General features: G+C 53.9%; 1 protein-coding gene across 3 annotated transcripts; it reads right to left on the bottom strand.

Annotated features, from left to right (window-relative positions):
* Positions 1 to 14741: 14741 nt before the first annotated feature.
* Positions 14742 to 23840, bottom strand: XIRP1 (xin actin binding repeat containing 1). 3 transcript variants are annotated; one of them, XM_047740095.1, is made up of 3 exons: positions 23681 to 23840; positions 17588 to 20998; positions 17023 to 17160 (listed from the first exon to the last, which is right to left on the bottom strand). In XM_047740095.1, exons 2-3 carry the CDS (start codon positions 20954 to 20956, stop codon positions 17152 to 17154), a joined length of 3378 nt encoding a protein of 1125 aa, XP_047596051.1. In that variant the 5' UTR covers positions 20957 to 20998; positions 23681 to 23840; the 3' UTR covers positions 17023 to 17151. The 3 variants fall into 3 exon arrangements, with proteins under 3 accessions (XP_047596045.1, XP_047596049.1, XP_047596051.1); XM_047740089.1 differs by having other exon boundaries at positions 14742 to 20998; positions 23681 to 23839; XM_047740093.1 differs by having other exon boundaries at positions 14742 to 20957; positions 23681 to 23838.
* Between the last annotated feature and the right edge of the window lie 1211 nt (positions 23841 to 25051).

Genomic DNA, 25051 nt, shown 5'->3' with positions numbered 1-25051 from the left:
CTACCTGGAAGCTAGAAGCTCATTCATCTCATCTTACAAGGGAATTTGTGATAAATAGAACAAAGAATCATTGAGTACATCTCCCTTGTGTTTTTCTGAAAATATGTGGAGAGCTGACACATCAGGGGTACACGCATTAGGAATGCTTTCAAGTACCAGTACTAGAGAATCCAAGTTGCAGTGATTTTAAAATAGACGGTTTACTTCTCTTCGGTAACAGGAAGGCTGGATGTAGGCAACCACGGACATTCAGTAATGTCAGTGCCGAGGTCTCTAGAATTCTCTCAGCATTTACCTTGTGCTGGTTGCTTCATATTTGCAAGATGACGGCCGAGCACCAGGCATCATGACCACGGTTAAGTTAGGAAGAGGGGGAGGAAGGGGAAGAGGGGTACCAGCATGTATACCCTTTTTATTCCAAACAAAATAAAAAACTTTCATAGATGTACCCTCAGCAGACTTCACATCGTATTTCATTGGCCAGAATTGGTCTCGTGGTCTCACAGCAGCCAGAGAGGCTGGAAAAGTGGGAAATGGGCTGGTCGTGATTGATTTAGACTCCTTATAATTAACTGCCTGAGATTGGAGATGTTGGTGCATGGATCAAAATCAGGAATCTGTTATCAGGAAAGAAGGGAGGGGATAAATTCTGGGTCAACAATGAACAAGGCTTGCCACAAGTGGTTTTAGTCAACAATAAAGCCAATTGTCTGGAGCACTCACTCAGGACAGAAATTGCTCGTTCACACTATGTGCTATTGATTTTATGTGACACCCGAAAGTGTTGTTTGATCAAGTAATTTTGCCTAAATCTTGCTCTGCTCTGAGCCTGTGATTTAATTTACAAGCCACAGTTTGAATCATGTGTTGGTGTTTGCTGTAAGTTCAACAACTTTAAGGGTGCTTCTCTGGTTTTGATCTTTTCTGTCTTTGGTGGCAAAACGCATCATTATCACACAGACCTGATATCACCCACATTCTGGAAGGATTTAATTGGCTTTCTGCCTAGACTGCAGGGCCTGATGTGAGGATGATGCAAATATCTCAGTGGGCCTCATGCCACTATTGGACAAAGTTTCATAATAGACAATGCCTCAGGGACTAGAGGAAATGCATTACCAGCTAACAAAATCCTATTTTCAGAGATCCATTCCCACATCTGTCCTTCTTCTTCTTTTTTTTTTTCAAAAGTTTTATTTATTTATTTGACAGAGAGAGAGGGAGAGATCACAAGTAGGCAGCGAGGCAAGGGGGAAGCAGGCTCCCTGCTGAGCAGAGAGCCCGACGAGGGGCTCGATCGCAGGACCCTGAGACCATGACCTGAGCTGAAGGCAGAGGCTTAACCCACTGAGCCACCCAGGTGCCCCTTACATCTGTCCTTCTGATTCACACTTTGTTTTCTACTTGTGTAAAATCATCCCCTTCTACACACTCATCTACCCTGATCACATTTGATCCCATATATGATCACCTTTGATACTGCAGAGTTTTGTTACTATTTCCCATACTCCTTTTTTGCTTAATGAACTTCTTTTAAACTACTGTTCCATCTTTATGGTTTGGGGCCACACTACCATAGTGTAGTAACAATAAAATGGAAATATGATGAATGTAAACAATTACATGAATGTGGTTGAAAATATCTTAGGGGCGCCTGGGTGGCTCAGTGGGTTGAGCCTCTGCCTTCAGCTCAGGTCATGATCCCAGGGGCCTGGGATTGAGCCCAGCACCAAGCTCTCTGCTCAGCGGGGAGCCTGCTTCCCCCTCTCCCTCCCCCTCTGTCTGCCTCTCTGCCTACTTGTGATCTCTCTCTCTCTGTCAAATAAATAGATAAAATTAAAAAAAGAAAATATCTTAGCAAGTTGAACTATAGTTAATGGCATTCTCTTTACTAAATATGAGCTGAATCAAATAAGTTCTGTTACAGGGGCACCGATGGAACTGTGATGATTATTGCAAGGTAACGGATTTGTATGGAAATGGTCACTTGTTTCACATTTTTTTTTTAAAGATTTTATTTATTTGTCAGAGAGAGAGGGAGAGTGAGCACAGGCAGACAGAACGGCAGGCAGAGGCAGAGGGAGAAGCAGGCTCCCCGCCGAGCAAGGAGCCCGATGCGGGACTTGATCCCAGGACGCTGGGATCATGACCTGAGCTGAAGGCAGCTGCTTAACCAACTGAGCCACCCAGGCGTCCCTGTTTCACATTTTTAAAGAAAGATGTATTTATTTATTTGAATGAAGATGGGGAGGGGGAGAAGGAGAGGGAGAGAGAATCTTGAGCAGACGCCACGTTGAGTGTGGAACCTGACGCAGGGCTCCATCTCAGGAACCTGACATCATGACCTGAGCCGAAATCAAGAGGCAATCGCTTAACCGACTGAGCCACCCAGGCGCCCCACTTATCTCACACTGATGAAATGTACATAAACCAAATTGCGAGTTGTCCTATGGCATTCCCAATTCCCACACATGCTCACGGTGCTTCTCTGCAAACACATGTGACACTCCACCTGGAATATTTCTCTGGTCACAGGATGGTGCTCAACTGGCACACGGGGCAGGCTGGGAGTGCTAGGGAGCTAACGCCCCAGATGCAGACCTTCACTCAAGCGGACTAGGGTGGGGGGCTCTCCAGGGCATGTTGCACATAGCATCCCAGAGGTCCCAGCGACACTGAGCCACAGTTGCCCACAGCAGCAGGCACACATCAACACACACTGTGCGGTGGTTTCCTTCCCTTCCCTACCTCCCCTTCTCTCCATTCGTACTTCATGGGATCATGTCCCAAGTGAAACACTTCTATTCAGATCTTTCTCTCAGGGTCCTCTTCTGGGGGAATTGAGACCTAGGCTGTTTTTTCTCTGAAATTCCCTGCTGGCCATGAGATTCATGAACCCCACGTTAGGAAAGTCTTCTCTAGACGACTCTGCTGATTTTACAAATGCCTGATGCCCGGAGCCAGGGGTCATTCTATGGTCACAGGCAGCCCAGTTTCCTGTCATGGAACCAGCGCAGGAGGAGGCCCTGATGCCTTTAGGGGCTGCATTGGAGGGTCTTGCACAAACTCCTGACCCAGATGTAGCACATAGGGACCTTGGGGAATACGGGATGGGGCGGCTGAGGGGCTGGGTCTGACCGCTCTGCTCCTCCACATTTCCCTGAGCCCCTCCCAGTTTGTGGTCCAGCCTCTGCTTCCTGCCCCCAGCATTGAAATGGAGGTTTTTCTGGGTCTTTCTTTCCTGAAGAAGTCCTCCCCAAACATCCCATACATCACATGCATGCTTCTTTCTGGGATCCCAGTTCTGTGGAACTCAAAAGATACTGTGAGATGGATTTACATCCATAGCAGAAGGGGAGAGATTTTTCTCTGCTTTTTCCCCGTTTCCTATGAGAGAAGCTTGTGACCCTGGCAACCATTTCCAGAAGAAGAAATTGGCTTCTAGGAATGCCTGGGTGGCTCAATCAGTTAAGCGGCTGCCTTTGACTTAGGTCATGATCTCGGGGTGCTGGGATTGAGGCCCACATTGGGCTCCTTGCTCAATGGGGACCCTGCTTCTCCCTCTCCATCTGCCTGCTATTCTGCCTACTTGAGTTCTCTCTTTCTGTCAAATAGATGAGTGAAATCTTTATTTATTTATTTTAAGATTATTTATTTATTTGACAGAGAGAGACAGAGAGAGAGAGGGAACACAAGCAAGGGAAGTAGGAGAGAGAGAAGCAGGCTTCCGACGGAGCAAGGAGCCCCATGTGGGGCTCAATCCCAGGACTCTGGGATCATGACCTGAGCTGAAGGCAGATGCTTAACGACTGAGCCACCCAGGCACCCAAGTGAAATCTTTAAAAAGAAAAAAAGAAAGAAAGAAAGAAAGAAATTGGCTTCTAGCCCAGCTTTCTAAATAATATGATCATCCATTCCAAATGCCCAACCCACAGACCTTTTCTTATTTCCATTTGACAGGCGGGACACCTAAGACCAAGACGGAAATTATAGCAGGAGCCCAGTGACTTTCAGACAGTGATTTGCCATTCCTTTTTCACAGCAGGCTTGTGAGGGAGTCTGTTTAAGCCACAAACTTACCCTCAGGATCACCCACAACCCCAGGATGAGTAGAGGCGGTTGGAGTCATGGTTCCACAGGTAAAACCACCTGCTCTCTGGGCTGTGCCCTTTCCAAGTCCTTCACCTCAGTTTCTGTGGGACCAACACGGGGGTCATCCAGGGGAGCACAAATGTCCGGGGCCAGTTCCTCTACAAGAAGTTCACTTCTGTCACATTCACTAAACTCTGCAGCAAACAAGGCCCTAGATTCACTTGGAGAGCAGGGAGGGAGAGGGATCTTAATGAATCCAATGGAGCCTGTCCCTCCCACAGAGAGCTCAGAGGCTAAGAAGTGAGATAATCCACTCAGGAGAAGCTAGAGTATCCTAAGGGCCACAATAATAACAGTTGTGATGGTTTAAAAACATGGTCACAGGGGTACCTGGGTGGCTCAGTTGGTTAAGCCACTCCTTTCTGCGCAGGTCACCATCCCAGAGTCCGGGAATCGAGTCCCACATTGGGCTCCCAGCTCCATGGGGAGTCTGCTTCTCCCTCTGACCTCCCCTCTGATGCTCTCTCTTTCTCTCTCTCTCTCAAATAAATAAATAAAAATCTTAAAAAAAAAAAACAAAAACCCATGTCCACAAATTCTTTCACACTCTTCTTATTAAAAGGAGGAATCTAATTCCTTTCCCCTGAAGTATGGGCCAGCCTTGGTGACTTGCTTCTCATGAATCCAATGTTGAGGAAGTGATACTGTGTAATTTCCAAGGTAAGCTACTGCCTGCCTGTTTCCTGGGACACTCACCCTTGAAAACCCAGTCACCGGACTCTGAGGAAGCCTGGAGTACTTGAAAAAACCATATGTAGGTGTTTTGATCAAGCCCCAGCTAAGATCCCTGACAGCCAGCCTTAAAGGCCACACATATTAGTGGGCATGGCTTCAGATGATCCCAGCCTTTGTGCCTCTCCAGTTATGGGCTGTCTTCACTAAGTCCCAGCCATCTTATAAATTCATGAGCAAAATAAATGCATATTTAGCGATTAAATCCCGAGGGTGATTTCTTAGGCAGCAATAGCTAATCGGGTTGTGTATTTACTAGAAGCCAAATATTGTGCTAAACCCATTACAGAATGATATGCACAATGAATCCTCCAGACAATCCTATTAGGCAGATACTATGGGATCTCCACATTGTGGAGGAGTGACGCACAGTGATCATGTGACCTGTCTGAATCATAGAGGCTGTAAGTGGCAGAACCAAGACCTGAAGCAGTAGTGTGCTGGTAAATGTTTACCAACCAGGGACAGGTGGGGGGGGAGGGAGGGGATCAAGATACGCAGTGTTTACCAATTTCCACAGTGTAAATTCTCCCACTGTGGCTGATTTCAAGCACCACAAGAGAAGCTGAGAAGAGATGGGCACGCTCCAGGCAGCTCTCCAGGAGGTTTGGGCCCGCTCCAGTGCACCACTGAGTGGAGGCCGCCAACACCAGGAGCCGTGTCCCGAGATGACAGGGATTTTAGTGAGCACCGATCAGGGGAGTCTTCTTGCAACATAGGTAGAGCTGCGGAAAAGTCCTTTGGGGCATTCACGCATGCTATTTTTCAAACTATGCCAGACACTATTATAGTCACTGATCATTAGTGGCACGTTAACACAGACAAGGGCTCTGCTCTCATGGAATTTTCTTCTCAGTGGGACAGAGACCGAGAAACTCAAAGGTATAGGGCATATTGAGAAGTTTCAGTTATTCTAGGAGTGGGAGATGGAGAGGGAAGTGGAGCCCAGACTTAGCATGCCACAGCCGGTTCCCAGGAGGGGAGATGGGTTGGTGGCTCCCTTCCTTCTTGTGGCCCTTTCCTTTGGGGAAACCCCGAGTCCAAACAGTCTCAAGTCTATTAGACTGGGAGTAGCCCCTCCTAGCCCAAGGAGGCAGCTCCAGGAAAAGGAGGGGACACAGGCTTCCCAGTGTTACCTCCACCAGCCTCCCTCCCACAGCCATCCCTCCAGGTGTTATGAGAAGTTCCCTGAAGTTGGCCTTGAAGCTCCTCAGGCTGGGTCCCTGTCCCCAGGATCTGCGATGGGGAGAAGAATCAGTGCTTGTGCACTGAAGTAATAACCACTTGAAGCTGATCTTTTTTTTTTTAAGATTTTATTTGACACAGAGAGAGAGAGAGCACAAGCAGGGGAAGAAGAGGGAGAGGGAGAAGCAGACTCCCCGCAAAGCAAGGTAAGCACCCCCCACCCCGCATGGGACTCGATCCCAGGACTCTGGGCCAAAGGCAGTGGCTTAACCAACTGAGCCACCCAGGTGCCCTGGAGTGGATTCTTAACTGGAAGAAAAACAAAAATGCTTCTAATCCAAAGGATTCTGTGCTCTGCAGGGAAGGAATACCTTGTCCAAGCACAGCTTCAGCAGAGAGAGAATTATGAGGACTCACTCTCTTCCAAGATGACTACATCCAAGCTTGTGTGATTTCTTCCAAGGAAGGGGACTTACTTATTTTTTTAATATACAAGATTGAAAATACTTAAAGCATGACATGTACAATAATGAAAAATTTACTAAAATGTGAAGAATTAAGTTTTCCTGAAGTCTTGGATTGTGCAGAGTGGGGGCAGGGCAAGTCCCTGAGGGGATTACTGTGCAAACAGAACATAGTTCAAACCAGATTTCCGAGGTCACTGCTCCTGAAGGCAGTGGCTGGACTGACACAGGGAGGAGATCCTTCCAGCAACACTCTCCTCAGCCCCACCCCTCTCAGGCTCCAGTCGCTTCTCTTCAAGTCCCAGTGCTACCCCAAGTCTGTCTTCCAGTTTATTAGGGAAAACTATGGATCTGCTCTTTCTGTAAAACTGTATCCCTCCTGCCACGGAAGATTCTTGCGTCAGGCTCCCTGGCTGAGCAGGGAGCCTGCTGTCTCCCTCTCCCTCTGCTGCTCCCTTGCTTGTGTTCTCTCAGGCTGTGTCAAATAAATAAAATAAAATCTTGAAAAAAAAATTAAAAAATAAAAACCTTAGAAAATATATCCAAAATGGAAGAAAATACAAAGTTGGGCCTCCTCTCTGCCTACTCTTGGTGTCTACCAGAGGCACTATTATTAGGGCTTTTCCTTTTTGTCTTTTTCTAGAAGCAGTCTATGTAGGTGATACACAAAGACACACACATACCCCACACAAACATATATATCCCTCATCCTACCTGACCTATAGGGAGCATATATCCCAGCCTACCTGCTCTCCCTCCTCCCTCCCTCTCTCCTACTCCACGCCCTGGTGTCCTGGTGTCACTAGGCCTTGAGCACGGGTCTCCTTATTCTCCCATCTCAATCAATGCAGCTTTGGAATATCCTTTCCTGGGTCCATTTTATTTCTCAGTCTCTGTGGGAGGGCTCCCCAGCAGCAACCTTTGCCTCTTTCCTACCTATACTCACTCCCTAAGCAGCCCCTTCTCCAGCCATGGCCTGGCAGAGCACCCCAACCACTGACACTCTCCTCCCCTCACCAGCACTGGGTTCTCCCATTCTTCCATTTGCTGTCCCAGACCCACTCTCCACCCTTCTCCTCCCAGCTCTGCGCCCAGGGACTTCCCTGTCTGGCTTTCCATGGGGTTTGACAGCTGGCCAACACAGACAGGAGTTCACAGGGTGGAGAGTGAGGTCAGGATATATGTTTTCCATGTACAGTTGCCAAGGATGAGCTACACTCCTCCACTGAAGCTCTCCACTCCTGCCAGTGTGTAACATCTAAACTTGTATCTCAAAAATAAGTGCCTTTCCTTGGAGGAAATCACACAAGTTTGGATACTGTCCTCGCCATTTCACTCTCTGTCCCCAAGTACAGGCAACTCTCACCTTCCCTGCATCTGAACTATGGATAGTCGACATTCTCCCCGCCCCCCGCCCCCCGCCACGCATTGCTACTAGCCCCGGGGGCCTACTTTGTTCTGGAGGTTTCTCTACACCCTGCTACCCTTCTACCCTTCTGTGAAAGCCCCTGTTATTAAACCCTCCTCAAATTTCTCAGTCCAAATGCACCAGCTGTTTCCCTCTGGAAACATCTGTGCTACAAATTCCGAGTAATTCTGAGATTTCTATCACCCCTGAACTCCTGACCCACATAAGTAGCTCAGACTGATCCCTCACCCCGCTGGCTGAAGGACCGGCTCCACCCAGTCTTCCCCACCCTGGTAAATGATAACTTCATACTTGTAGGTGCTGGCACTCTTACTCTTCCCCAGTCACGTCTGGTCTATCAACAAACAAAGCTGCCACGAGCCACCTTAGGAATTTATCCTTGCCGTCCTGTCTGTAGGGCAAATCCCTGCGTGCGCCATGGTTAGGTTAAAGGCTATTGCCGAGTTGTTCTCCGACCTGGAAGGCCCAGCTGGTTCCTGTCCGCCCCGCCCCCATCCCTCCTCCCCGCAACGGCGGGTATCCCTCCGGTTTCCCCACCCTCCCTTCTAGGAGACAACATCAGAGATTAACACGGTTCGGTGTGTTGGTGTCTAACCGGCAATTCTACGCCGTGGGAGAAGCGAGGCCCTCCCCCCCGCCCCCCCCCGGGAACCTCCCCGGGGGTTTGCTGGAGCCCAGCGTGGGACCCGGCGGAGTCAGGCGCCCCGCCGACTGCGCCCACGGCTTCACTGACTCCCTCGTCTTCCGCGCTTTCCTTCCCCCCACCCCCCGACCCCCCGCCCAAGTTTCAGATTCCTGGAACCAGGCTCGGTGACCTCACGCCAGTGACTTCACATCCGGGACCTTCTGGGAATTCTCAGAGGCACTTTTTCGTAAGAAACCTAACGCGGGGAGGCGGGAGGAAGAGGGTGCGACGGAAGGAGGAGTGCGCAGCTTTTGGGGAAGAAGAGAGGGAACCGCAGGGGCAGCTTCCTCCTTCCGATCGGGGACGGTTGGAGCTGGCAGGGCCGTGTGGCAGAGTGGTAGACTCCCGAGTCCCCGCCCCCGCGGCCGCCAGCCCGCACGCGCGCGCCCCCTCCCTGGGCTGCGGACCCCAGCGCTGATCGTGACTGGTTTGGAACCAGGGCACGATTCCCGAGGGCTCCCCAGGTTGAGCCTCGGCCTGAATTTTCTTCGGAAGTTAGATGTGCGTCTAACGTGGCAGCTCTGCCACAGGTGGGGAGCAGGTATCAAGAAGGAGAAAACGGAGGTGGAGGTGGTTATCGACTTGCGGGTACAGACGGTGCAGTGGGAGAGAGACGCACTAAACCTAAGGGTTATAATCGGGTTTCCCAAGCTGCAAAGCTGCGTAAGATTGAGAGGTCAAAGAAGGACACTCTTAATGGCTTTTGCTTTCTTGAAAAGGTTGCCTCAGAGCTGAGTCTTCCTCCATAAAATAAGTATTTAAAAATAGATTTTACAACTGTGGTGGCATAAAGACGAATATGGTAATGTTAAGTGTTAAGACTTTTTTTCTATCTAAAAATTCCCTTTTTACCCCGTTCTGGTTTTATTAGAAGTTAAAGCATTTTCATGGGCCCTTGAAAGTATTGTGGGCCCCAGGCTCCCTGCCTGCTGTGCCCAATGGGTAAGCTGGTTCTGAGCAAAACCAGGAGTGTATGACATGGCCCAGATAGAATATTATGGAGGAGTGGATGGAGAAAGGCAATAAAAACCGGTAGCCGCTGTACACGAAGAGCCTTGAATGACCTGAAGGAATGTGAATTTTGTGGTGGAGCTGGTAGGAAATCGCTGCAGGGCTGGACTGGAGGACTGACAGTCTGGAGGTGGCACTGGAGGTGGGGAGAACATTGGGATGGCTGTTTATGTAATAGGGCATCCAAAGTCTCAGCCACAGTGGAGATGGAAGGGTGGGGAAAGGCAAAGAGAGATTTGGGAAGCTGGCAGGTTGATTTGGGGAGGGGGGTGTGTGTGCAAGGATAAGCCTGGGCTGATTCTCATGGAAAAGGAGCAAAGAGGAGAAACTGTATGGGTTTCAAGACTCTGGGAAGATGGAATGGAAAGTCTGTCACCAATAACAAAGGAGGGAAAATGTGCATACCATTTGAGGCACCTGGGTGGCTCAGTGGGTTAAGCCTCTGCCTTTCAGCTCAGGTCATGATCTCAGGGTCCTGGGATCAAGCCCTGCAATGGGCTCTCTGCTCAGCAGGGAGCCTGCTTCTCCCTCTCTCTCTGCCTGCTGCTCTGCCTACTTGTGATCTCTCTGTCAAATAAATAAATAAAATATTTAAAAATATACGCATATCATAACAGGCTTGTGGGTGGCTTCCGGGTCACCTCCTGCCCAGATCTCTTCAATAGCTCCCTCTAGGCTGTCCAATCCCCTCCCTACTGCCCGAGGCCCCTCTCCAAAGTTCTATTTCCATTGGGTCACTTTCCTTCTCCCTGTGGTCCAGAGGACAAAAATGCAGTCCTCTCCTGGATAGTTCCACAGTTTGAATGAGAAAAATCAGATTGGGTTTTCAACACCCTTTACAGTAGAACACGGTTTCAGAACTTCACTTGGCTTTCTCAATCTCCAATAACTCACCCTTCCCGCCAAAGAAACAAACAACAACTATACTTGACTCCCATCTTCCAGTGCAAACACTGGACTTCCTCCAGAGCAGACCAGGCTAAAACCAAGGGCTGGGGCAGGAAATACACTTAACGGGGAGAAGATAAACCTTCATTTATTCACTCTAAAACATGGATCAGGCACCTACTAAATGCTTTTGTACCATTCTGGCAGGCACAGGGGATGCAACAATAAACAAATGAGAAGTTATTTGTCCTGGAGATGATATTCCGGTGGCAGAAGACTCCATGTGGACACAGCACCCTCCAAAAATGGCCACATGTTCTTCTAGAACTTTACCTCTTTCTCATTAAAAGGTGGTGTCTAATACCCCTTGCATTCAATCCAGGCAGACTTGCGACTCGTTTGTAACCAGCAAAATGCAGCAGGAGTGATTTCGTGTGATTTCCAAGGCTGGGTCAGACAAGGCAATACAGTTTCTGCCTTGTTAGTTGGGACGCATGCCTTTGGAGCCTTGAGATGAAATGTAGGAAGTCAGAGTACCTTGAGACTGCCATGCCATGAGGAAGCCCACGCCACGGGGAGAGGCCGTGCATATGTGTTCTGGCCGATATCCCAGCCAATAGCCAGCATCAGCTGCCAGACATGAGTGGATGAGCTTTCAGATGTTTCCAGACACTAGCTGTTAAATTACCTCAGCCTTGTTAAATTACCCAGCTGAGGCCCCATACATCATGGTACAGAGACAAGCCATCCCCACTGTGTTCTGTCCAAATTCATGACCCACAGAGTTCATGAGTGTTACAAAATGGTGGTTGCTTAAACCACTAAATTTGAGGTCATTTACTATACAGTAATAGTACTGAATTGAGAACACTGACAGTATGCAAATACGTGCACAAGACAATTTTATATTGTGGGAGGTCGCATGAAAACGAAACAGCATGATAACTTGTTGGAAGGCCTCTTTTGATGGGGAGCAGGATGGGGGGGGCAATAGGCAGGGGAGGGAGGGATCAAGAAGGGCCTTTCTGGAGAGACATTCGAACAGGATCTTAGTGAGAAGGACCCCAGCCACTGAAGATCTAAAAGAAGGGACATCCAGGCCCAGGGTACAGCAAGTGCAAAGGCCCTGAGGCAGGAATTGGTTTGGTAAAGATTCTGTGAGGATCAAGGCCAATGTAACGAGGGAGATGCACGTGAAGAAGAGAGTGGGGGCGACACAGTTGGGAGAGGAGAGCAGAGAGACAAGTCATTCTGGTCTTAAAGGCTGAGAAGAATTAGATTTAAGACAGTGAGGTGGGAAGCCACTGGGGAGTATTTACACGAGAGCGACTTGATCTGCTAAACTCTGCGTAAGTGCTTTGGCTGCCAGATGAACGACAGATTGTTAGGACAGGGGGAAGCAAGGAATACAACTTGGGAGGCTATGGCAGTGGCCCAGGAAAGCAGGGAATGAGAGATGGCCCGAGGCAGCGTGACGGCACTGAAGATGGGGACTGGTGGACAACTCGGGACAGCGACAGTGGCAGGGAGTGACGAGAAGGGAGGAGGCACCCGGCCCGGCAGGTCGGCCCCGGGTGGGGCTGCCACTTGGGTGAGGACCGGAACCCGCACCCGCCTGGAATCCCGGAGGGAGGCTCCGAGCAAGGGCCGTCCAGGACGGCTCGTACTGGCGTCCGGCGTCTGCCTCGCTGAGCCGGCCCTTGGCTGCGCGCCTGCCCGGCGTTTCCGGGCAACGGCTGCAGCTGCCCGAACGTCCCGAACCCGGCGGCTCGGGTAACGTCATCGTCACCTTGGAGACGGCGGGTGGGAACGCGCCCCTCCTCCGCCTGCCTCCGCCCCCGGCTCCGATCCAGGGGCGTGGTCTGGGCGGTGCGCGCTCCACCTGCGGCCCGGCCCCACTTCCAGCCCCGCCCACTCCGGGAGGGAGGAGAGGTGGAGCCTGGGTCTCCCGGGCAGGTGTGGTGTGGCGGGTGTGCAGGGCACTAGGCGAGACCTCATTGAGCGCCAGCTACTCTCCTTGGTGTACGCTGCCGCCGGCGTGCTCACCACTCACCCACCTATCTCTTCCCACCCTTCCCCCTAGGCTGCCACCTCGAAAGTCGTACGGACCCGCTCCAGTGCCGTTAAGGTTACCTCCGCGGAGATGCTTTTCCCAAACTAAAGTAACAGCCAATTCGCTTCTCGTGACCTCGTTTTTATTTCCTTAACAGTATCGCTCCCTTCCAGAATTATCTGCTTATAATATATTGTCATCCCTCTTTAAACCCAGGCTCCGTGAAGGCAGGGATAAATACTGCCTTGTTCATATCTATCCTCGGCATCCTGAACGGAACGTGGCAGGAAGTAGGTGCTTAATAAATGTTAGTCGGATGAATCACCGAATTCACGTAATCATTTCGTTCATCTGTGCCTTCATTTATTTGACATTTACAGAGTGCCTTCTAGGCAATTTTGATAAGCACCAGTGGTACTGAGATGAACAAGACCGGAACTCCACCTGGAGGTGAGAAAGAGATATGAAAATTAATGGTTACCAATAACGCTAAAAAATGAACATGTTGGAGTTCTGGATGCTAGGCATATAGCTCCAGGCACTCTGCACATAATAATTTGCTTAATCTTCACAAGAGTGGGTACTGTAATTGTGCCCACTGTACAGATGAGAACAATGAGAACAGTCATGCTGTAAGCGGCTGGGCCCCGCAATCAACTGAGAGTCCCCAGAGGGCAGGGGAGGGGGACATGTGGCCAGGGTCCCAGAGAGGTGTTAGCCCCAAGTGGGTAGATTCGGTATCTTTTTTTTTTTTTTAAGATTTTATTTATTTATTTGACAGACAGAGATCACAAGTAGGCAGAGAGGCAGGCAGAGAGAGAGGAAGGGAAGCAGGCTCCCCGCTGAGCAGAGAGCCCAATGCGGGGCTCGATCCCAGAACCCTGGGATCATGACCTGGGCCGAAGGCAGAGGCTTTAACCCACTGAGCCACCCAGGTGCCCCTAGATTCGGTATCTTAATTGCTCCCACACACCACTGTCTTCCACAGGGGAGTGGCTCTTTCCAGTTCAGAGCCCAGCTGCCCCAGGGGAGCTCACCGTGAGAGAAGATCCGGCAAGGAGCCGGCTGTGACATGACATGTAGAAGGCTGATTCCGGGGCTGGTGGTGGTAGGCTAGGGTCCTACCTGTTCAATGAAAGCAAAGCGTGGATAAGCTCTCACATAACCTTGTTGTGGGGGGGGTGTGGGGGGCGGTAGACAGATGGAGGGGATCCAGGAAATTGAGGAACTGCACTCATCCCCATCTCTGGATTTTTTCATGTCCTCTTCTGTCTCTGCCTGGCATGCGCCTTCCCTTGATTTTCACATAACTGGCTCTTTGTTATTCAGATCTCAGGTGGGGTTTTTCTCCTGGAGAGGTTTACCTTTGCCATGTGCTCTAGGGCAATCACCTGTCATTATGACATCACCGTATGTTAACACTCTTCCCCTAGAGTGGAAGAGTGACCTAGTCAGGTGCGTTACCCCTATTCCTCATCTGTTCTTTCCTGTTTATTCGTGGTCTGTCTCCTCATTCTAGAAGGTCAGTTCCCTGAGAATGTGACCCCGTAAGGCCTCACCTCTGTGTCCCTGCTGCCTAGAATAGACCTGGCAGGCAGTAGGCACTCAGTGCCTTTTGAAAGAGGGTAAAGGGCCCTGCATTAAATCATTCTGGCCTTCCAGGCCATGCTTCATGCTCTTGCCTTCCCAGGAGCCCCCCACTCTGCATGCAGCACCTGGCCTGAGCAGGGGAGAGGGCCCAGCCATCTTGGCCACTGGGGTTCCCCTGGGGTGTGTCCCTCCCTCCTTCCTAGGCCTGACTGGGCTACTTTCCCACTCTGGAGCAGGATTATGGTCAGACTCTACTCCAGGATGATGTCCAAGAACCTCCACGAGGAGAGACCAGAGGTAGAGGGGTAGCAATGTGTGTATGGGCTGGGGAAGCGGGGAGAGGGGAGCAAGGAGAATGGGGGGGGGTTGTGTGGGGCCTCTTTTGTTTCCCAGCGATGGTGGTAGAAGAAGGGGTGGCTTTTTAGAGATCTCCAACACTGCTCTTGCCAGGAAAATGGGGCATTCAGAGGTGGTGGCTCTTCTCCCTCCCACCCCCCAAAGTGGGAGCCCAGACTCCAGAACAGATGCATAAACGACAGACATGCACAGACAACAGAATAAAACTTGGGTTTATTCAGACTGTATCCTTTCCATTTGTGGTGCAGAGTGAAGAGCAGTGGGGGTGAGGAGGCAGTATCCTTGGCTTTAGGGACATGAACCGATTCTGAGCTTTTCCGTGGGAACTTTGGGCTTCCAGAATGACCTGCTGAATGGTGGAGATAGTGATGAAGGGGCTGCAGCAGGGCCCTTCTGGAGCCTTCAGACCAATCCCAAGAGAGACCAATCCTGCTGTCCAGTTGGCCCTGTCCTCTCCAAGAATTAAGGAGAACATTTTGACTGAGAACATTTTGACTCATAACAAAAGAAATAAAGGCTGAGAGGAGAGGGTCCCTCCAGTCCTAAGGGGGCTCCTTTTAGGCTCAGCCTGTGGACTAGGCCTGTGTGAGGAGCATGTGTGTCTGTATATGTTCCAACCTCCACTAGCTGCAGCTGGCACCCATGCTTCTCCCATGCCCGCGCTACTGGGTGGGCCTCATCCCAACCTTTCTTCCCTGCCTTTTGCAGGAGCTGGGCTTACTGATGGAACTGAGGAAAGGGAAACTGCTCACATATCCTGGAAGATGCCCTTTCTTCTTGGTCCTTGCCTCACATGCATGGGAGGTCAGTGCCCACCTCGGGCCCCGGAGGGCAGTGCTGGTGGGAGGCAGTGGTGGAGGCAGAGGGGCTCACTGGGCTGCGGGCTGGGAGTGGCCATAGGGGGCCTGTGTCATCCTGGCTTCTGCCAGGCCCCTGCTGAGCCTGGCTGGGCTGTGCAGGAACTGCCGGAGCAAGGGGGAAGCATGGAGCTCGAGGTGGGGGCCTGGGCCCCTGGGCAGCTCTGCCTGCTCGGTGACCACAGTGGGAGATGAGAGGACTGGGTTCCTGCATGTGTCCACCCCTTCACACTGCTGAGTAGCTGTTCTTGTGGCTCTGTAGCACTGAGAGCCACTGGGTCCAGTTTGCAGCTCCAGAACGCTCTTCTGCTGCCCAGTGGGCAGGGCGCTGGCTGAGGCAGGGGCAGGCTCGGGCTGCCCAGACCGCTGGGTGACCTCCTCCTTTCCAGCTTTGTCCTGGAGACCTTTCTGGTGGGCCCTGGCCTGGCCCACTTCCTGTGTCAGGTGAGTGCTTTTCACTGAGACATCAAGGATGCCTGTGGGGCTGGGAGCCTCTGGAAGCATCCTTGCGGCTGACTCAATAGAGATGAATGTTGGGGAGCAAGATGGATCTCTGCCAGAAGGCAAGACTCCAGGGAGGCCTGGATCTTCTTTCAGTGTCTCTGGCCTCCTGGTAGAAGGGATGACTGAGGCTGCTTGACCCCTGGCCTCTATGTGATTTCTGACCTTGGCCTGACTCTGGACCTCAGAATGGCTTGAAGCTTGGGTTTGGTTCTTGACTGCAGTTTGCCCTCTGACCTCCTGGCCTGAGCAGTTATGTCTGGCTTTACTTCTGTCTGTGTCACCAATCTTGCGGGCACTGTGGGCCTGCGGAGGTCCTGGGGCATGGCCCCTGGTGTTGGTCTCAGGCTGGAGGCTGGACATGGAGCTGAGAGCCTTGTGCACAGCCTCCTCAATGTCCAGCAGCCTGGCCAGAGTCTGTTCCCTCAGCTGGGCCACCTCTGTGCTGACCTTCGTCAGCTCCCCGAAGGCCTGCTCCACTGAGGCCTCGGGTTTGTGGGGGGCGGCAGGAGCCTGAGGGGCCACTGCCAGCTGGGGCACAGTTTCAAAGAGCCTCTTCAGCGCCTGCACATCCACACTGCTTGCGGTCTCCTCCTCTAGAGCTTGCACCTGGCCCAGGAGGCCCTGGAGTTCTTGCTGGCTTCCCTGCAGAATCTCAGTGCTCTCAGGGGCCCCGTGCCAGGAACCTGCTGTGGGCCCCTCTCCTGGGGGACTGGGACCCTGCTGTGGTAAGGCGGGGTGAGTGCTGAGAGCTGAGAGCCTGAGGGACTCAGGGTTTGGGGCACTGCTGCCTGCAGCCTGGCTCTTGGTGAGTCCAGAAGCCCTGGTGCTGGGGCCATGTTGGGGGCTGGGCTGGTTCAGGTCCTGGGGGCGTCCAGCCAGAGTTCTGCATCTCTGGCCTGCAGTGGTGGGGACGTTGGCTGGCCGAAGGGTGGTTGCATCTTTCTCACCTGGCTTGTGTCCTCCTTGCCCTGCCTCTTTGGAGGAGTAGGGAGAGAGGGCTGAGGGTGTGGGCAGCCTCCGAGGGGGCGGGATCTGGCTGAGGTGTGCTGGTTTAGGAGGCACCTGAGGCTTCTTCCTTGGGGGCATTTTGGGGTCCAGTTTTGGGGTCCTTGTCTGTGATGCCCCAGGGGTTCTCTGGCTGGCAGGGCTGCTGTGCGAGTGGAGAAGAGGGTCCTGCAGGGGCTCGATGTCCTGTTGGATAGAGTCCTCATCATGGTGGGCGTGGGTTGGGCAGTCCGGTCCTGTCACAGCAGCTGGGAGAAGAGGAGGAGGAGGAACAGAGGCATTATGGGAGTGCATACGGGCACCTGCAGGCTGAGGCTCAGAGGCCAGAGTGTGGTGGGCTGAAGAGGCAACCTTCAGGGGGTTCTCTGCAGCTTGGAGGCCTCCTGGGCCGATTCTTGCCATTGCCTTCTCTGGAGCTCCCTGGCCCATCTGTGTGCAGCCCCCAGGCTCCTTCCACCCAGGCCTCAGTCTCTGACCTGGGGCTTCCTGAAGTGGGGTGGGAGCCTGGGCCGTGAGGGCAGTGTCCCTGCCCCGCTGTGGGGGCTCTCTTTCAGAAGGCTGGACACCCCCTGGGGGCTCAAAGGTCCTCACAGGGTGAGCAGTGTAGATGCCATCCTCAGTAGTCACCCACCCCTCAGGCAGCCCTCTGGGCAGTGCTTTCTGTTCCCCACTGACCTTTCTGGGGTGTGCTGGGGTCCTGGGGTCACCTCCAGCCACAGGTCTAGCGTTGCTCTGGGCAGCCACAGTGACCACGGCCGATGCTTGCAGGGGACCATCAGGGTGCCGTGGTGGCTCCGGAGGTGCTGAGGTGGCTCCAGGGGCAGAGTCTTGCTTGTTCTTATTGAGAACTTGCTGGCTCAGGCTTTGGGCCTCCGCTGTTGCCATCCGCAGATTTTGCATGGCAGCCTGGAGGTCTGGGGCCCCAGGCCCCATGGGTGTTGCTGTGGTTCCTTCAGACTTTCCCAAAGCTGTTATCCCTTTCTGCCCAGTGCAGCTCTCTTTCTGCTTTTCTTCCCCAGCCAGAGGCACTGCCTTTCCAATGGCCTGTGGGAGGTGGGGGTTGCCCCCTGGGCCTCTCAGGTGCCCCATCCCCATACCGGGGTCCAGTGGGGGAACATGGATGATGTTCTCCATTGCGGGCAGTTTCTGGGGCCCCTCGCTGGCTGGCACTGGACTTGAATCAGCTGGTGGCTCCCACCGCAGACTGTGCAGGCCACTCAGGTCTCCTTTGTCTATGCAGCTGGCCAGCAGCTGCACACTGCCCCTTTCAGGGGCCCTGCTGGTCAGCCGGGGCTGCAGGGAGTAGGCGGTCAGCGAGACCAGGCCCTGCTCTGTCTCCTGCATCACTAGCCCAGTCCGTGCTACTGAGGTCCCCAGGCCACAAGCCAGCACCTGTTGGAACTCAGGGTCCATGTCTTCGAGGTTCCTGCTGCTACCCAGAGCTGGCAGCTTCAGCGGCTTAAGGCGGAGCTGGCCCACTGGGTCCTCCTGAACCAGCATTCCCTGCGGGTCCACATCTGGCCGGCGCAGTACTTGGCGCACAATCCTGGGAAGCTCGCCAGACACCAACTCCTCCTTCCGTATGTGGGGTCCCCCCTGCCCCGGGCCTGGCAGCACATACTTGGCAAGGCAGAGCTCCCCCAGGCCTCGGGCCTCCATGAGGATGCCTCCGTGGTGCAGGAGGCCAGGCATAGTGTGCAGAGTACGCAGGGTCCCCTCCGCTGCGGTCTCCTGCCTCTCTGGCACCCCGTTGCCTGAGGGGCCCACAGGCTGCTCCTCCTGGAGGTTGCCCCCTCGGATGCTCTCAGCTGCCAGGGAGCCCATGGGGTAGTTCTCAAAGAGCCAGGTGAACTTGTGCACAGAGCCTGCAGAGATGGGCTCGGGGAGTACCCTGGACCCCTGGTCTTCCCTCTTGACTGCCTCCAGGGCCTGGAAAACCTCCTTCTGCCGAGACACCTGCCCGGAAGGGATCTCCACTCGGCTGCAGTATCGCACAGGCCCTCTTCCGCAGGGACGGCCCGAGGCCTGCAGAGGTTCAGTTTCGAAGACATGTCTGTCTGTCTGTCTTTCCCCAGGCTGGATCTGGCTAACCTGCAGGTGCTGCTCCCTGGAGCCTTCTGGTCTGTCCAGGGGTTGGGGCGCAAACATCCAAGTGCAGGAACGCGCCTCCGCCTTAGCTGTGGGATCTATGACCTCTGACCCCTGCTTCTCGGCCAACTCACTCATTGGGCACGTCTCAAACAACCAGCGGATGGTCTGCACATCACCTTTTGGGAGTGCCTCAGGCTGGGAACCTGCCTGGCTCTTTCCTTCTTCCTCCTGGCGTTCTTGCCTTTCCCGCTGGTGGATCACCTCCAGGGGCTGGGTCTCAAAGAGCCACCGGGCAGTGCCGACATCTCCGGCCACCACTTCCTGCCGGGTGATGCCCCGTACCACGTCCACGGTACTGGGGTTTCGGCCCAGTTGATCCAGGGGCTGTGTCTCAAACATCCACCGGTAGCCCTGCACATCACCTCCAACTATCTGCTCTCTGCTGACAGAGGTCAGGGCGTGGAGATGACCTTTGCCATCCTGCATAGTGTACACTGGGGACCCTGTGTCCTGGGACAGCCCCATAGAATCAATTCCTTCTGCTCTGTTCATACTCCGAAGGGCCAAAGCCTCACCCTGCCCAATGCTGTCCAGAGGAAGGGTCTCGAAAAGGTTCTTGAAGGCCTTCACGTCCCCCTTCACCCCATCCCTCTGGGGGGCACTCTGAGAGTGGGACGGTGCAGAGGAGCCATCGCTGCGTGGATATTCAGACGTGAGCCCCTCACACTCCCGGGGACCCACTCGCTGCAGGTGGCCCACTTGGACTTGGTCTCTAGGAGTGTCCAGGGGCTTCATCTCAAATAGCCACAGGGTAGAGCGGACATCACCAGGGACTACTTCCTCTTTGGGTGGGTGCTCTGCTCCAGACTCCTCTCCCCCCTTGAGAGTGTCCAGTGCTCGGGTCTCAAACAAATGCCGCTGCTGCTGAACATCCGGACCAGGAGGGATGAGGTCTGGCGATGGCTGGAAGTCTTTCTCGTCCACCAAGATCTCCCGAATGGCGTCCAGCGGCTGTGTCTCAAAGATCCAGCGAGTTGCACTGACGTCAGGCCGGGCCCCCTCCTCCAGGGAGATCCCCCGGATTACCCGCACCTGGCTGGGGTCCCTGTTGATGGCATCCAGAGGTTGGGTTTCAAAGAGCCAGCGGGCACACCTCACTGCATTGCTTTGGATTTCCTCCCGGCATGCGGCCTTGACCTCGTGGATGGCACCCTCTGCATCCTGGATGGCACACAGTGGCTCCGTTTGGAACAGCTTCACTGTCTTCTTCACATCGCCCTTCAGCTCCTGGATTTCTGAGCGTAGCTCCAAGGGGCTCTGCTCCTGGATGGAGGGGCGGGAGCCCAGGCGGTCCAGTGGCTGCGTCTCAAAGAGCATCCTGGTGCCCTGGACATCCCCGCTGGCCTCAGGCTCCCTTGCCGTAGCCTCCGGTGCCTCAGCCTCGCCAGTCAGCTCATCCAGTGGCTTTGTCTCAAACAGCCGGCGGGCTGCACGAACATCCGCTCTGGATGGCGGAGGTCCGGCTGGCTCCTGGTCCGTGCTGTTGGCAAAAGAACCTTCCTCAAACTTGCGGGAGGTAGCCTGGACATCACCGCCTGGCACAGGCTCCCTGGCAGGCGGCCGCTCATGGTCCCCAATGGCATCTAGCCGCCAGTTCTCAAAGATCCAGCGCATGCACTGGACGTCACCCTCTGTGGGCTCCTCGGAATCCAGGACGTCAGCCAGGTCTTCAGCCACGGCCTCGGCCAGATTCTTGCGGAGCTCAGGGTGGATGTGCTTGTAGAGGCGGCGGAGCTCGCTGGCTTGTCTCTGCTGGTGGAACTTGGAGAAGGACTCCTTGGGCGGGGGCGGGGGTAGGTCCTCCCGGGCTGGGGGTGGAGGGAGAGGCAGGTCCTCTGTGGTGGCCATTGGAATGGTCAGCATGGGGGCTGTCTGCGTCTGGGCTTTGGCCATCCTTCAAAGGAGAAGGGGCAGAGATGAGGATGGGGCTGGTAGCTGGGAGAAATGATAGCAGGCAAAGTCTTAGGGCAGAGTCGTCCCATGGCAACTTTTGTTGAGAGACTCCCGCCCTCTCCAGACCTGCCCCCTGCATGGTTGCCATGTGACAAGTCTTGAACTTAGGGCATATGGAGCCACCCATCAGGGTGGGTCCTGCTTCCCCAGAATTACCTGGGTTGCTAGGGAGCGGGCAAGGCACTAGTGGCCGTGAATTTGTCCTTTAGCCCTACAAGGGATGCCGAAACCTCCAATAGGCAAACCGGACAAGTTCCATCCTCACCTTCCTTTACCAAGGTCGGTTTTCCCCTCGTGAACTCCCAGGTGAATTCTGACTGAGGGGTTCCCAGACTGGGAGAGGCGGTTCCCTAAGCTGGGGACTTCTTCCCATGGAGAAGAAATTCCCTTTCACAGCACCAGAGGGCGCACTTGCCACTTTGCCGGGAGTCCTGCCCAGCCTCTAAGGTCTTGCCTCCTGACTAGCTCTCTAGCTTTCTGGCCCCAGGGGGTTTAGCAGGGGCTGGTGGCCTCTGCTGCAGCAGAAGCAGCTGAGGCTCTGTGAGGGGCGGTTGTTCGCAGGCTGTCTTAGGGTTCCACGAAGCCAGATTCTGAGTGTCAGGTAGGGGTTTTTGGTGCATTACCCCAAGATTCAGAAGGTGGGAGCCGGGGGGCACTCAAGGGCCTTCTAGTCCAGCCACTCACAATTAAAGACAAGGAAACTGAGGCATGGAAAGAATCAGGTGAATGAGTGGCAGGCAGTGCTGGCTCGGGGTTCCTAGACCCGATTTGGGGCCCTGCTCCCAGGAAATAAGAGGGAAAGGGGCACGAAGCTTTCTTATTGGCTGTGGTGCCCCTCTGTGCTCCAGCACCCACCCTAGGTGTGAGGGAGACACCCACAGGGAGGGAAGGCACTGGACAAGAAGGCTTCCTGCAGAGACCTCCTTGCCCTGCCTCTTAGAGATTCTTCCCCAGCTGTAGGCCACCAGGCCCAAACTCCTGTACTTCTCTTTCTCCCTCTTCACGTCAGTCAGCTTCCTGCTTCCCCCCAGGTCCCCCACTCCCTCGCCTTAGCCTTCCACCACTCAAGCCCTCCTCTGCTCTCCGTCCTCTGTGTCTTATCTGTCTTGTGACAGGTGGACTGACAGTCCCCAGAGGCCAGCAGGGAAGGAATGGGAAGCACGTCTCCCACCCCCATCCCCGCCCCACTGCCCCTGACCCACTGCTCTGCTCCACACTCATGCTAAATATAGCTGCTGTCCTGGCCTTGGCCCAGCGGCCCTGGGCTCAGGAGGGAGGCCCAGCTCAGCCACTGGGACCCTGGGCTCCCTCACCCAACTTATCTCCTTTGTCCTTTGACCCCCCTTCTGAGATAGCCATCCAGTCTGCCCACCAGACTTCAGAGACCCGATGTGGGGAAAACTCTGAAGCCTGCAGCCTGAGTCTCCTCACACACTCTGTGTGGTTCCTTTCATCTCTGAGTTCTGATGGGAACAAAGGCAAACCGTGACTCCCAGGCCTGTCACGACCATGTGGCCTGAGCAGATGGCATGTATGGACCATGAGCTCCACCCCACCACTGACCCCAGGAATCTCTAGAATCCCTGCTATGGTTACAAATTGTTAGCATCATGGAATCCAGGGATGTCAGAACTGTGGACCCTCAGAGGTCAAGGAACCTAACCCCTCATTGTTTAGACAGGGAAACAGAGGCCCAAAGACAGAGAAGGAGCTGTTCTGGGAGGCTCTGAAAGGTAATAGCAAGACCTGAAGCAGGTTTTCTGCCCTCTGCCCCTTCCACCCTTGCACCTGCCTGGCCCAAAACTCCTGGGGCTTAAATTCTATGGGACAGGAACAGCGGTGGGGTGTGGGTAGAATCAGAATTGGGACCACCACACTTAAGGTCGGGCCTGAACCCCAAGAAGTGCACCAGAGCTTGGCCTATCCAGGGCTGAGCCAACCTCTCAGGGCGACCCCACCTTTGCTGCCACGTCTGGTGCTCCTTGGTTCAGTTTCCACAGGTCTCTACATCTGGCAGATTCAGATCCGGTCTCCCCTCCTCATGTCCCCAGATTTGCCCCAAGGGCTTTCCCACTGGGTAAGACTATGATCTGGGGCAAAGTCTGCCCTGCACCTCAGGCCCTGGGCATTGAAACGTGGGGAGGTGAGCTCAGAGGCCAGCCCTGGGGAGATATTCCTGGTGCCAGATATGCCAATACTTTTGCCCACAACAGCTAGACATGGGGTTTGTCCTAGCAATGCTGAGTCAGGCCTATGTCCTACCCTCCAGCCCCCATGTCCTCTGATCTCTCTTGTGTCTCTCTTTCTTGTGGACATTGGGCCTACCTGGGGCTTCCCTGAGAGGAATCCCTGAAGCCTGAGGAGCTCCATACCTGTATTTTAGAAATGGTAGCTCCAGGCCACCTTCTCCTGGAAGCCAGACTGGTAAGAACCTGTGTCTTCTGTGGGACTCAGGTCTGTGGCAACCACTCTGAGAGCTCCGAGCCTCCTTTAACTTCCTCATGGACTTTTTACATCAGGGAGCCCCACCCCCCACTCACCTCCTTCCTCCACCCAGAGCTGACTGTGATCTACGCTCCCCTGGAGCCATCCCACATTGCCCACAGGGGACCCCAGCCCAGAGATCCAGCCTGCTGTGGAAAGACAAAAGGCCAGGTCACTCACCTGAAGGTCCCGCTTGGCTGAGGGGATGCTCAGGTCTGTGGCAGGTGTGATCTAATGGTCTGTCTTTTCTCTTCGGTTTCTTGTTCAGGGCTGGTCCTGCTCTGCTGGCCTCGTTAGACGCCTTCTTGCTGCCCTGGCTCGGGTCTCTGTCCTCTGCCAGCCTAGCAGCTGCCTTTATCTTGCTGACTAGGGGGTGGGCCAGGTGGGGGCGGGTGGGAGAGGCTAAGTTCAGAGTATGAAGTGGCTCAGTTATTTTTAGGTCTTGGGGAAGTTCCCCTTCCATCCCAGGGAATCAGTTACATGTCCTTTCTGCTGCGAGGGGAAGAGGAGTAGGGACAGCTTCATTCAAGTCTCATCTGAGGACTGGGTCAGTGACTCAGCCATAGTGTGGGGTGCAGGTGTCCCAGACTATTTTGAGGGAATGAATCAAGAGGGGCATCTGACTCCTAGACAGCCCTACCCCCTTGTCCCACGTGGCCCCCCTCTCTGCTCTGGACTGGTCTCTGACTATTCCTGATGTGTGTGTTCACTGTGCCAGGGGACTGGAGGCCCCCTGAGAGCAGGCCTGAGTCCTCTCCTCTGCTCCTGGCCTGGACTCTTCTGAGGGTAAGCCCAGCTCTCCTTCTCCCCCATTCCCTCTGCACTAAGGATTCCACTCTCTTGTCCTAACTCTTTGTGCCCCATCCACTGAGCTACACAATCCAGAGTGCAACTGGACTAGTGGAAAGACATCTGAATTTCCAGGCTTCACTCTTTACTAGGTCCTCGACTTATCAAAGAATTCCACAGAACGGTTCTGTGGTTTTCATAGCCAATGATCTGGGTCCTTGTTTACTTTTGGACTCTTCCCTCTGACTCAGGGCCCAGGCTTTCTGGGAATGGGGGGGAAGGGAGGGATGGCACATGGCGAGCTGACTGTGGTGTTATTTCTGACCCTGGAGTCATCAGCTTCCCAGTCACAGACAACTGCGGGGGGTCATGCCTCCCCCTTCTTTGCTTCCCAGAACCCAAGGTGCTAGCAGGGTCCAGAGGTCCTGGTGTTCCAACCAGGAAGGGTGAGGGGCATCAGGAAACCATCCAGAACACTCAGGAAGGGGGCGTTTTGCCCAGGTGCTGGGTCTAAGGCTGTGCAGGTGCCTTCTGTGACCTGGCAGCGCAGGGTCTCCTTCTGACATGTGGGATGCCTTCTGGTGCCCAGCGGTGATACCCGGCACTGCTCACTTTTTCCACTGAGTCAGCGTGAGTCATGCTGCACTCACGTGGGGCCAGACAGAGGGGCATCTAGGGACCCCTTCTCCTGCATCCGCTTGCGTTTTCAGCTTCCCCTGTCCTTTTCCATCCCCCTACCTGCTCCCAGGCTTTTCCTCATCA

This window comes from Lutra lutra, chromosome 1, assembly GCF_902655055.1.
Source record: "Lutra lutra chromosome 1, mLutLut1.2, whole genome shotgun sequence".
Lineage (NCBI taxonomy): Eukaryota > Metazoa > Chordata > Mammalia > Carnivora > Mustelidae > Lutra > Lutra lutra.
Note: the sequence above shows the minus strand (reverse complement) of the source record. Positions and strands in the feature narration are given on the sequence as shown.

Excerpts from the sequence above, each read along its gene's own strand:
- XIRP1 (XM_047740089.1), bottom strand. The coding sequence starts at position 20,956 with ATGGCCAAAGCCCAGACGCAGACAGCCCCCATGCTGACCATTCCAATG.